This window comes from Hemitrygon akajei, chromosome 9 (assembly GCF_048418815.1).
Source record: "Hemitrygon akajei chromosome 9, sHemAka1.3, whole genome shotgun sequence".
Taxonomy (NCBI): domain Eukaryota; kingdom Metazoa; phylum Chordata; class Chondrichthyes; order Myliobatiformes; family Dasyatidae; genus Hemitrygon; species Hemitrygon akajei.
The window spans coordinates 148593839-148606659 of NC_133132.1; the positions used below are offsets into that span (position 1 = coordinate 148593839).

Genomic DNA, 12821 nt, shown 5'->3' on the forward strand with positions numbered 1-12821 from the left:
AAGGATGGTTGGGTTTGGTGGACAAGAGGTCAATGTGCCAATCTCGGTGAATGAAATGTGGCTTTTTTGCTTTAAAAAAGGTGGAAGTAACTGAAAATAAAGGATCGATGGAAACAGTTAAAAGGGACTCTGGAGACACGGGCTACATTGCACACATTTTCTCTTGGACCCCTGTACATCAATCGTGACAGGCAGAATATTTTGGATCTCTGGATCAAATGGAACAATCCACAGCAGGGGTATGTGAAAAGAGCTACTTTTTGAGGAGCAACCAATCAGCAAGGTGTGTAAAAGTAGCTACTTTCAATCAGGTCCGCATTCAAGATTCAAAAAGCAGAGCTTCAAGCCAGTTTTCTCTGAGTTGGACAATCCATGCCGGGGTGAGGAAAAGAGCTAATTTTTAAAAATCAGGACAGTGATCGATATTTTGAAGACAGCGCCTCACAGAAGCTCTTCTGAGTTGAGGAGTGACCAATCAGCAAGAGGGTATCATTAGAAAGAGCCAGTAGGAATAACTCAAATGGAGTGGCCATTTACTTGGAGTGTGCCAGTGTTTAGGGAGGCATTGGCTCATTAGGTTTAGGCGAGGTACACTGCCTTGTAAATTATGCACACTCTCTGTCCTTATTTCTTCATTCCTCACCTGTTCATGCATAGTATAGTAAGAATGGCTCCAGGGTGCAGTGTTTTGTACTCTGTGCGGTGTGGGAAGTCAAATAAACACATCTGCACCAGGTGCACCCGAGTTGCAGCTCCTGAGAGAATGTATTAAGGAACTGACACTGCAGCTCGATGACCTTCGACTCATATGGGAGAACGAGGTGGTGAAAGACAGGAGCTATGGGGAGGTAGTTACCCCTAGATAACAGGAGGCAGGTAACTGGGTGACTGTCAGGAGGAGGAGGGGAAACGTACAGCCAGTGCAGAGCACCCCTGTTGCCGTTCCCCTCAATACTAGTATTACTATTGAGGGAGACGAGCTACCAGTAGGAGCCACAGTGACCGGGTCTCTGGCACTGAGCCTGGAGCTGTGGCTCACAAGAGCAGAGAGGTGAAGAGGACTGAAGTGTTGATAGGAGATTCCTTGTGTCAGAGGAACTGAGACAAGGTTCTGCGGGCACAATGGAGACAGCCAGATGGAATGTCGCCTCCCTAGTGCCAGGATCAGGGGTGTCTCGGATTGGGTCTGTGGCATTCTCATGGGCAAGGGTGAGCGTCAGACTGGCATCAACGACTTAGGTGACAAGGTGAGGAGATCCTGAAGACAGATTTTAGGGAGCTATGTAGAAAGCTGAATAACAGAAACTCCAGGGCAGTAATCTCTGGATTGCTGCCCGAGCCACATGCTAGTGAGGGTAATAGGATGATCTGGCTGGTGAATGCATGGTTAGGAAACTGGTGCCAGGGCAGGGCTTCAGATTTCTAGATCATTGGGATCTCCTCTGGGGAAGGTATGACCTGTACAAAAAGGGACGGGTTATACCTGAACTGGAGGAAGTCCAATATTCTCGCTGGCAGGTTGGCTAGAATTGTTTGGGTGGGTTTAAGCTAATTTGGCAGGGGGATGGGAACTGGAGTGATACTGCTGAAGATGAGGCCATTTGGATACAAACAAAGGCATTGTGCAGTGAGATTCCGAGTAAGGAGAGGCTGATGATAGGACAAAATTGCAGTCAACAGGATGAGCTGTAATATCAAACGTGGACAAAATTGAAAAGAGTGAATACAGGATTGAAGGTGCTATACCTGAACGCATGCAATGTATGGACTAAGGTAGATGAACTTGTAACACAGTTACAGATTGGCATGTATGATGTTGTTGGCATTAAAAGTCACGGCTGAAAGATGATTATAGCTGGAGCTTAATGGCCAAGCATACACATTGAACCGAAAGGACAGGCAGGAATGCAGAGGTGGTGGCGTTGCTCTGTTGGTAAAAAAAAATATGAAATCAAATCATTAGAAAGAGGTGACATAGGGTACTGCTGCTATCTTCTGGACTTGTGTTTCACCTTGGCCATCATTCCTGCTCCTCAGAATCAGATTCCCAACTCCTTCAGGTATTTGGACCCTTTGCTGAGTAAAGAGTCACTTAGACATTGACAAAGAACTTTGCGTCAGTTTTGCTGTTAAGATAACGTGGCTGAATGAATGGGAAAATTGCCTGGATAAACTCCAAACCTTTAATTTTGATTCAGGAGACAACTGGAGAACTAATGAAGATCCAAAGGGGGAAATATTTTTTTTTAAACTACAGATGCTAGAAACCCAAAACAAAATCAAAACAAAAATGCTGGAAACACTGAGTTGGTTACTTGCATGTGTGAAAGAAAAATTTTGACCAAGGGTCCTGGGTTTAATACATTCACTATTTCTCCTTCTGTTGTGCTGATTAAACTGCTGAGTGCTTGCAACATTTTTTAAAAAATTTGAAATCTAAAAGGCAAATACGTTTCAAACAACATTCACAGAATTAATAAAAAGGAGCCTAACACTGCATGAAAAAGGAGGGAGGATATAAACAGTCCAAAGGCAAAGACGAAATACAAGGTGAAATTTACTGCTTTGAGAGATTCAAGATGGAACTGGGTATGTGCTTGTTGACAGCAGGAATGAGGGGTTATGGGAAAATGATGTTTTGTTGACACTGGGATTTGAGGGCCCCTTTTCTCAGTTCTCTGATGTCACACAATGCTACTCATTGAAAGAGTAAAAGTAATTTTAAGATAACTGATGGCTCTCAAGGAAGAGAGGTGCGAGCTCATCATTTCAACTTGCTAAAGTAACTGCTTAATGATGCGTGAAGTACAAACCCAATGAGTTAAGATAAACAATTAACTGGGTCACCGCTTGTAAAACAAAAAGTGGTATTGACTGCAGAGTGCTTCACTCAGATGAAAATTACCACAATAATTTTTTGACCTGACCAAGTGGAAGAACATTTCATTTTCTTCACAGTTCTCTCATTTTTCGCTGAAAGAAACTCAGTAATGATACACTGAGAAATCGACCATCAGTAATTTACCAATTTATGCACTAGAAAATAGAAGTGTGTGTTTTAAAGCAATATAAAGCCTGTGAGGAAGGACTGTTTTCACATATTATTTCATGATTTTGTTGGAAAAAAAACTCCATTGGGAGGCACAGTAATTACTGATGAGAACAGCAGAGTTGTAAATGTGACTGATCGGATTAAGTCAAGTTTAATGTCATTTAATTATATACATGTATATAATGTTTATAAAAACAAGACAGCGCTTTTCAAAATCAGAATGTAAAGCACAGTATTACACATAACACACAATAACTTATGAGGGCAAGAATAAATTCTACAGATGAATCACACATAAATAACAAATCAAGGTGCATGTTGTAAAATATGTAACAGGTTAACCAGTGACAGGAAATGCAATGTGGCAGGTTATTCAGAAGCCTAATAGCCTGAGGGAAGAAACTATTACCCACCCTGACTGTTCCTGTTTTCAGTGTTTGGGCAAAATGTTCCCATACAGGAATTCAGTGTCTGGAATAAAAATAGTACAAAAACTTGGTGTGTGGTTTTGCTCATGGCGGATAAGAAATAAATTAGTTATGACTGCCAATGCCAATAAGTGAGAGACAGTTTCCTCCGCCCATTTACTTTCTGTTCCATTAAGATCAACAGAAACACACACGAAACCACATGCAGTACGTATGAAGTCAATGGTATTGAAAGTGTCTGACGCAGATAAACAACAGTATTTTTCCCCTCAGGAATTAGGTGAGATTTGAAAATTCAAATACACAAAACATTAATAATTAAAAAAGAAAGGCACTTAGATGATCCAGCAGCATCTTTGGAAAAAATCTCCAGTTTTTACATACAGTACAGTTCTATCTTCTTACATTCCTTAAAGTCCTTTTAAGATGAAAGATCAATAACTTAAAATGTTAAGAGCAAACACGAGGAAATCTGCAGATGCTGGAAATTCAAACACCACACACAAAATGCTGGTGGAACACAGCAGACCAGGCAGCATCTATAAGGAGAAGCACTGTCGACGTTTCGGGCCGAGACCCTTCGTCAGGACTAACTGAAAGGAAAGATAGTAAGAGATTTGAAAGTAGTGGGGGGAGGGGGAAATGCGAAATGATAGGAGAAGACCGGAGGAGGTGGGATGAAGCTAAGAGCTGGAAAGGTGATTGGTGAAAGTGATACAGAGCTGGAGAGGGGAAAGGATCATGGGACAGGAGGCCTAGGGAGAAAGAAAGGTGGGGGGGGGGGGGGGGGGGGGAGGGGAAGCACCAGAGGGAGATGGAGAACAGGCAAACAACTAAATATGTCAGGGATGGGGCAAGAAGGGGAGGAGGGGCATTAACGGAAGTTAGAGAAGTCAATGTTCATGCCATCAGGTTGGAGGCTACCCAGCCGGTATATAAGGTCTTGTTCCTCCAACCTGAGTGTGGCTTCATCTTGACAGGAGGCCATGGATAGACATATCAGAATGGGAATGGGACGTGGAATTAAAAAGTGTGGCCACTGGGAGATCCTGTTTTCTCTGGCGGACCGAGCGTAGGTGTTCAGTGAAAGTCTCCCAGTCTGCGTCGGGTCTCATCAATATATAAAAGGCCACACCGGGAGCACCGGATGCAGTATGAGCATGGTTACATATTCATGGTTTCTTTTAGTTAATTTAGTCTTGTTCAGAGTTAGAGGCAACCAGGGAGTGAGATTTTTTTTTGTTGACTGCTAATTGGAACTCTGTTGTTAATGACATTTAATTACACTAGTTATTCTGATTTTGCAAAATCACCAATTTAGTTTTGTTAGTTTTTTTATTGTTTTTGCTGCTTTTGTAATAGAGGATCAAACACATTTTCTTAAATTTGAAACTTAAACTATATTGGGAGCACTTTATACTGTGTCAATTCCCACAATCAGCCTCTTAGCAGTTATGGTTTGTTTTCAACTAACTGCAACAATAGGATAAAGGCAGGATTCATCTTTCAAGGGCTGGGGTGAAGAACCAAAGTTAACATTGGGTTTATTGACACGCAAAGTACTGTATGTGTTTGCAAAAATGCAGTGAAAAACTTAATTTGCAGCAGGATCATAGGGACATAATATCATATAAACAGTAATCACAGGAAAAGCACATATTACATAAGCTAAATAGAATTTTTACAAAAGAAACAAACAATTAAAACAATAAAAAGTCCATCCTCTGGCAAAGTGATCAGAGTAGTCACTGTGCTACTAAACTGTACTGGTGATTAACTTTATCCCAGTGGGTTCAAGAACTGAATGGTTGAAAGGAGCTACATAAAGGTGGCTTGGCCCAGATGGTTGGGGGGGGGGGGGGTCTTTAACAATAGATGTTGTCTTCTTGAGATGGTGCCTTCGCAGATACCATCAATGTTGTGTCTGTGATGTACTGGGCAGACAGAGCCCACTACTCTGCAGTTTCCTGAATTCATGCACATTTGAAGAGATGTAACTCGTCGGGATATGGCTACACAAATGGATCAGTTGGTGAAGAATGTCTACAGCATGTTTGTGTTCATTACTAGGCGTGTTGAGAATAAGAGCAAGGAAGTCATGCAATATGGTCAGACCACACTTGGAGTATTGCATGTAGTTTGATCACCCCATTATAGGAAGGATGTGGTGACGGTGGAGAGGGTATAGAAGAGGCTTACCAGAGCACTGCCTGGATTACAAAGTGAGCTATCAAGTTGGCAAAGCCTTACAGGTGGAGTCTGCTCCACATTCCATCATGGATCATCCCAGATCCCACTCAATCCCATACATCTGCCTTCTTGCCACATCCTTCGAAGCACTGAGCAATCAGGAAACTATCAACTTCTGCCTTAAATATACCCACGGACTTGACCTCCACTGCAGTCTGTGGCAGGGCATTCTACAGATTCACTGCTCTTTGGCTAAAAAAAATTCCTCCTTACTCCTGTTCTTAAAAAGTTGCCTCTTAATTTTGAGGCTGTGCCGTCTAATATATAAATAATAAAGTATCTATCTATCTATCTAGTTCCAAATACCCCTACCATAGGAAACATCCTCTCCACATCCATCTGATCTAGTCCTTTCAACATTTCACTGACATCTTCCCCCCACCTCCCCATTCTTCTGAATTCCAGTGAGTACAGGCCCAGAGCCACCAAACACTCCTCATACATTAACCCCTTAATTCCCCGAATCATCTTCATGAACCTCCTCTGGACTCTCTCCAATGACAACACATCCCTTCTGAGACAAGGATAAATGACATCTACTGCTCTCCTTTGTCCGCCTTACTTGTTACTTCCTCAAAGGACAGATTTGTCAGGCAAGATTTCCCTTCACAGAAACTATGCTGACTTTGTCTTATTTTATCATTAGTCTCCAAGTACCCTGAACCCTTGTCCTTAACAATGGACTCCAACATTTTCCTAACCACTGAGCTTATGCTAACTGGCCTATAATTTCCTTTATTTTGTCTTCCCCACTTCTTAAAGAGTGGAGTGACATTTGCAATCTTCCAGTCCTCCAGGACCATGCCAGAATCAAGTGATTCTTGAAAGATCATGACCAATGTATCTGATATCTCTTCAGCAACCTCTTTCAGGACTCTGGAATGTAGTGACATCCACCTTAAGACGTTTCAGTCTGCCTAGCACTTTTTCCTCTGTAATAGCAATGGCATTCACAGACCTCTGGCATACAGCTAGTAAAGACTGAAGCAAAGTACTTATTAAGTTCATCTACCATTTCTTTGTGCCCCATTACTATCCACCAGCATCATTTTCCAGTGGTCCAATATCAACACTCACCTCCTTTTATTCTTTATATAACTAAAAAAAACTTTTAGTACACTGCTTTAAATTGTTGGCTAGTTTGCCCTTATATTTCATTGTCTCCCCCTTATAGCTTTTTTAGTTGCCTTCTGCTAGATTTTAAAGCTTCCCAATCATCCAACTTCCCACTCACTTTTGCTACCTTATATGCCCTTCCCTTGGCTTTTATGCAGTCCTTAATTTCCCTTGTCGGCCACGGTTGCCTAGGCCGGCCATTTGAGAACAACTTCCGTGGAGCATACCCATCCTGCGCCTGGTGAACAATTCCCAGAAACTTCAGCCACCTTTACTCTGCCATCATCCCCACCAGTATCCCACTCCAATCCCACTCGGCAAGCCCCTCTCATGCTTCTGTAATTCCCTTTATTCCATTCTGATACATGTGACTTGACCTTCTCCCACTGAAACTGCAGTATAAATTCTTTCGCATTATGATCCACTGTCTCCTAAGGATTCCTTTACGTTAAGCTCCCTTATAAGATGTGGGTTATTACACAACACCCAGTCTAAGATGGCCTTTCCACTAGTAGGCTCAAGCACAAGCTGCTCTAAAAAGCCATCTCTCAGGCATTCAACAAATTCCCTCTCTTGTAATCCACCACTAACCTGATTTTTCAATCCCCTTGCATATTGGTCCCCATTACAATTGTGTCATTATCCTTATTACATGCCCTTTCCAGCTCCCTTTGCAATCTCAACCCTGCATCTTGGCTATTATTTGGAGGTGTATATATGATTCCCATAATGTGTTTTTTTTACCCCTGGAGGTTTTAAATTCCGCTCACAAAGATCCTTAAGTCACCTCTTTCTAAAGATGTAATTCCATCTCTGAGAGCCACACCACTGCCTAGGCCTTCCTGCCTGTCTTTTCGATACAAAGTATATCTTTTGAGGTTAAGCTCCCAACTATGGCCCTCTTTCAGCCACGACTCAGTGATGCCCACAGTCATACCGACCAATTTCTATTTGTGCCATGAGTTCGTCCACCTTATTCTGAATGCTCCATGTATTTAAATAAAGTACCTTCAGTCCTGCTTTCTTCACGTCACCCTTATGAATCTGTGGTGCTATTTAACTCTTTGCTCTGTCTGCAGTTGTACCCAATCATTGGCTTGTCCTTCCTTGCATTCATATTACATTATCTACTTGTAAACCTGTTGGCTCATCCTCAGTCCTATCATACTGGTTCCCATCCCCCTGCCGTATCAGTCTAAACCACTCCCAACAGCTGTAGCAAACCTGGCCGCAAGGTTATTGGACCCCTCGGATTCAAATGCAACCCGTCCCTTTTGTACAGGTCCCACCTGCCCCAGAAGAGGTTCCAACAATCCAGAAATCTGAATCCCTGCCCCCTGCTCCAATCCCTCAGCCACACATTTATCCGCCACCTCATTCTATTCCTAAACTTACTGTTGCGTGGCACAGGCAGCAATCCTGAGATTACTACCCTTGAAGTTCTGCTTCTCAGCTTCCTTCCTAACTCCCTGTACTCTTTTTCAAAACCTCTTCCCCTTTTCTCCCTGTGTCAGCGGAACCAATATATACCACGACTTCTGGCTGCTCACCCTCCCCCTGTGGACATGATCAGAAACATCACGGACCCTGGCACCTGGGAGGCAAACTACCGTCCGTGTTTCCTTTTTGCATCCACAGATTCGCCTATCTGTCCCCCTGACTATAGAGTCCCCTGTTACTGCTGCCATCCTCTTCAGTTTCCTGCCCTCCTGAGCCACAGGGCCTGACACAGAGCCAGTGGCGTGGTACCCCCAGGTAGGTCTTACACTTGAATAAAAAAAAGAAATGGAGGGCTACGCATGATATGCAGGAGAAATTTAGTATAAATTAGCATCATGATCAATACAACTAAGTGGGCTCAATAGTCTGTCCATTGCTCTACTTTTTTAGACATTAAGTGAATCACTAGATATGCAGATGGTGCATGAAAATACCACTGAGGTAAAGGTCAGCTTTGACATCACTGAATGTTAGAACAAGCATGAAGGACTGAATAGCCCAGTACAAAAGAAAATGGTCACCGCGCTCAATATGCAGCACAGGCAAGGTTCTTTGAACGATGGAACAGGCTCAAAGGATTGAACAGTCTGCTCCCTCTTCCAATTAATTAATATTCTGGGTCACAAACTATCTAAACCACATTCTGCAACACTACCATTTCCATTTTATTTGAGAATCCCATCAAGACTAAATATAGATGTTTGAAAACACTTAACAGTCATAAACAATTGCTATTGAAAGCATTTTTTTTCCAAAAGATATGGTAACAGTAATGTGAAAACTGCAACCCAATTCTTGATCAAAACCCCTAGAGAAAAGTTATGCTGTACTGTCAAAACCACTTCCTGACCAGATTCAAGGCAGTGTGCATTATTGTGGCAGAGCATTACTTTCTTGTTGTCTTGCAAGTTATCATAAGCAGAGTGTCTTCCATCTGATAGAGGTCATTTGAGATAGATTGGGCCATTACAAAATGTGCAAGCAGTTCATGCAGAAAACCTCATTCCAGCCAGATGTCTACAGCACACGAGAAGCCTCCTCAGGGTTCCAGTGGTGAACATTTTTCAGCTCTGAATCAACAAGATCTACTGCAGCAGTATTCATACATTTCTGGACAGGTAGAAGATTTGCTTGAGAACAGCGTCAATGACCAGATGTTTTAGTGAATAAGCACACCGAATCCAGTCTTTTCAGGCTTCAATACCAACAGAAATGGTCTCAAGCTTTGAAGAGAGGAGATGTCCTAAGGTTGAACTAACTTAGGCAGAACATAATGTGGGGAAAACACTGGGGGGAAATATGCAGACTGAAAGGAAAACGAAAGCCAAAATACAAAAAAAACATTATAATGTGAAATGAAAACAGAAAATGCCGCAAACGATCAGCAGGTAGGGGACCATGGATCTGTAAAGTTAATCATGTTTCACCTTCCGTGTTTCTGACCTGACGAGTGCTTCCTGTATCTTAATATTCAAAAGAGTAAGTGATTAACCATGCTATAACTGTTTGACTGTGTATTTTCTTGATCCATTGTTTTGTTCTCATTGATGAAACAAGCTTTACTTCAAATTTTTTTAAAATCAACATGTTCATAATAGTAATGAGAAATCATGAACCAACTTTTAAAACTATTCTCAAACAAGCATAATGTATACTTGTACATAAGTACTTCTTCCCATAAATCATTCTCTTCCTACGTCCCTTACCCCCCATACACACCAACTCCTTCAGAGCAGTCGTAGTGGATTTACCTGCAGCCTATACAACTACTAGAGAGTGGAAAACAGAATTACAAGCCTTTCCCACTATTTATATTATGGAAAGTAAACTGCCACTCATGCTGCAGTTGAAAACCAACTTCAAGACCATCAGCTACAGTTCACTAGTTGGCATCATGACCGGGTAAGAGAAGGTTGCGGGGTCAGATTTAATTGCAGAGATGTGCACTGACAAAGCAAGTACGAGAGAAAAGAGAGGGTACACTGAAGATGTCATTTTTAGATGAAGTACTGAAAATGCTTACAGAAAAAAAACGAATTTACGTAGTATAGGTAAAAAGATCAAATTACTTCTTACTGCAGACACTACAGGCCATTTTCCAGTTACCAGAAACACAGTTTAACGTACACAAGTATTTAGCCAACATCACAGCTTACCCTTTTCATCAGTCCTTGTAGAAACCATGTCAATTTTGTCTGGATGAACCTTTTTCAGTTCAATCTTTTTTTCAGCCGGAGGTGGTTCTGGTTTTGAAACTGGAAGAGGCAACATTTCATAACATGTGTTCTTCCATTTAGCCTACTTCAATTAAACTGATTTTCAATAATTAAATGACAGTGATGTTAAACCGAACGATACTTTAAGCTATGTTATCTCCGTGCAATAAGTACAAGCTTCCTGTGTTATACAGACTGACCAATAAGAAAACAGGGGCAGGAATTTTAAAAAGTCAAGAGTGTGCCTACAACATTAAATGTACATTCCATTCCACAGTGAAGTTTAAACACCGAATCGGAAGTATTGCAGTACATACGGAAAATTATTCAATCAAATTCTGCATATGCACCAAATCAATTTTCACTTAAAGGCACAAAGGAAACCATCTTTACTGTCGATGATCTCTGCTGCATTACCTTTGATTTAATATTAGTATTACCCAGCCATACTAATTTTGTGTGTTTGAGATCAGTTTACATCTTTTATTTAAACTAAGATTTCAAATGTTGCTACTTGACCTTTGCACACAGAAAGTGCTACGTTGATGAAGGAACCCGTGACACACGGTGAAGTTATACTTTGAAACAAGAATTAAAGCTATTGGTCCAAGATAATTAAAATTATTGGTCCAAGTCACCGGAACTATTTACTTTTTAAAAATTTTTCTTCAAAATACAACTTGAATTATGCGAGTTAACTGCTGAACAATCCATGATAATTTTCATGAATATAAAAATCTTACAAACATTTATTTTTGGATTGGAAATGATGCAATTATATAGAGCAACCCTTTGACCACAGATCATCTTGAAATGATTTTTTAAAATTTGATATTAACCATTACTTGGTTTTGTCTCTAACTGGAATTGATATGGAGCCTAACAGCATCAATACCAGAAAAGAGCATTAGCACTCCAAAACATCTCCCTAAAAGGATAGGTCGGAACAGAAACCGGCACAGAAATGTAGTGGTGAGCACAATGCTTTACAGTACCAGCGATCTGGGTTCAATTCCCACTGCTGCCTGTAGTGAGTTTGTACGCTCTCTCTGTGATGATGTGGGTTTCTATGTGCTCCAGTTTCCTCCCACAGTCCAAACACTGTAAATTGTCCCATAATTAGGCTGGGATTAAATTGGGATGTTGGCTGGGCAGTGTAGCTTGAAGGTGCTGTATGTCAATAAAATAAAAACGGCAAGCATCATTGCTGAACCACTTGTTAGACAAATGCTTATTAATAGATCTCTCATCAGAACTCCATCTGGAAAATGAGCAATGGAAAATGATAGGGCAGGCCCACAAGTTAGTGCCCTGAACTAGAACAAGACCAATTTGGAGGGAACAAAGCAGGATTCGGCAGAGGTTGATGAGGTGAGCCTGTTTGAAGGGAAATAAACCAACAGAAAGTGAGAGGCTTTTAAGAGTGTGATATCAAGGGTCCAGGAGTAGGTGAAGGTAAAGGGTAAAAATGTCAAGTTTAGGGAAGCTTAGCTAAAGAGAGATATAGAGGCTCTGGTAAAAAAAAAAAATGGAGGAAACATACATTGGGTTTAGGAGGTCAGGGATGAATGAGTCCCTTGCTAGCTATAAAGAGATTGTATTGCTTTGATGAAACAAGGAGGGTAAAGAATGGATATCAGATGAACTTGACAGGTAAAGTTAAGGAAAATCCCAAGAGGTTCATAGCTATGTTAAGAGTAAAAGGATGGCAGGGGAGTGGTCCCGAGAGATCAGCAAGACCACCCATGTCTCAAGCTGCGGGAAATTGGTGAGATTTTAAACACGTTTCTCCTCTGTTTACTGAGAGGAAAATCATGCTTGCTTAAGAGACAAGGGAAGAAAGTGGAGATGTTTTGGAGAACATTTGTACAGTATTAACAAGGTCAGGGTATTAGCAGCCTTCAAGTGCAATAAGGTGGATAACTGCCACCCCCACACCTCGGGCCTGATCAAGGGCCCCCTCAGACTTTGTGGTAGGCTAAAGAATTTGCAGAGATGCTACTGGTGATGTCCTAGACAACTGGAAAGTGGCTAATATTCTGTTTGAGGAGGGCAGTAAGTAAAAGACAGGAAACTACTGTATAATCTGATATTAATAGGGAAGCTACTAGAATGAATTCCGAGGAACAGGATTCAAGATTGTTTAATGCCATTTTCTGTACACAAGTGTAAAGTAGAACAAAATTATTGTTACTCCAGATCCAATGCAGCCCAAAAAAACACAAAAGATAAAGAACACAATAATATTAAATTTTAAAA

At 41.3% G+C, this 12821-nt stretch overlaps 1 protein-coding gene across 3 annotated transcripts in view; it reads right to left on the reverse strand.

The window, feature by feature from the left end:
• Positions 1–12821, reverse strand: part of cd2ap (CD2-associated protein) — a 200761-nt gene that overhangs the window by 21732 nt on the left and 166208 nt on the right. For 2 of the 3 annotated variants that reach the window (XM_073057251.1, XM_073057252.1), the window contains one exon: positions 10503–10601. The exons of the other annotated variant lie outside the window; for it this stretch is intronic. In XM_073057251.1, the coding sequence (XP_072913352.1) occupies positions 10503–10601 (99 nt within the window). The remainder of the gene's footprint in view (positions 1–10502; positions 10602–12821) is intronic. 3 annotated transcript variants of the gene reach the window in all.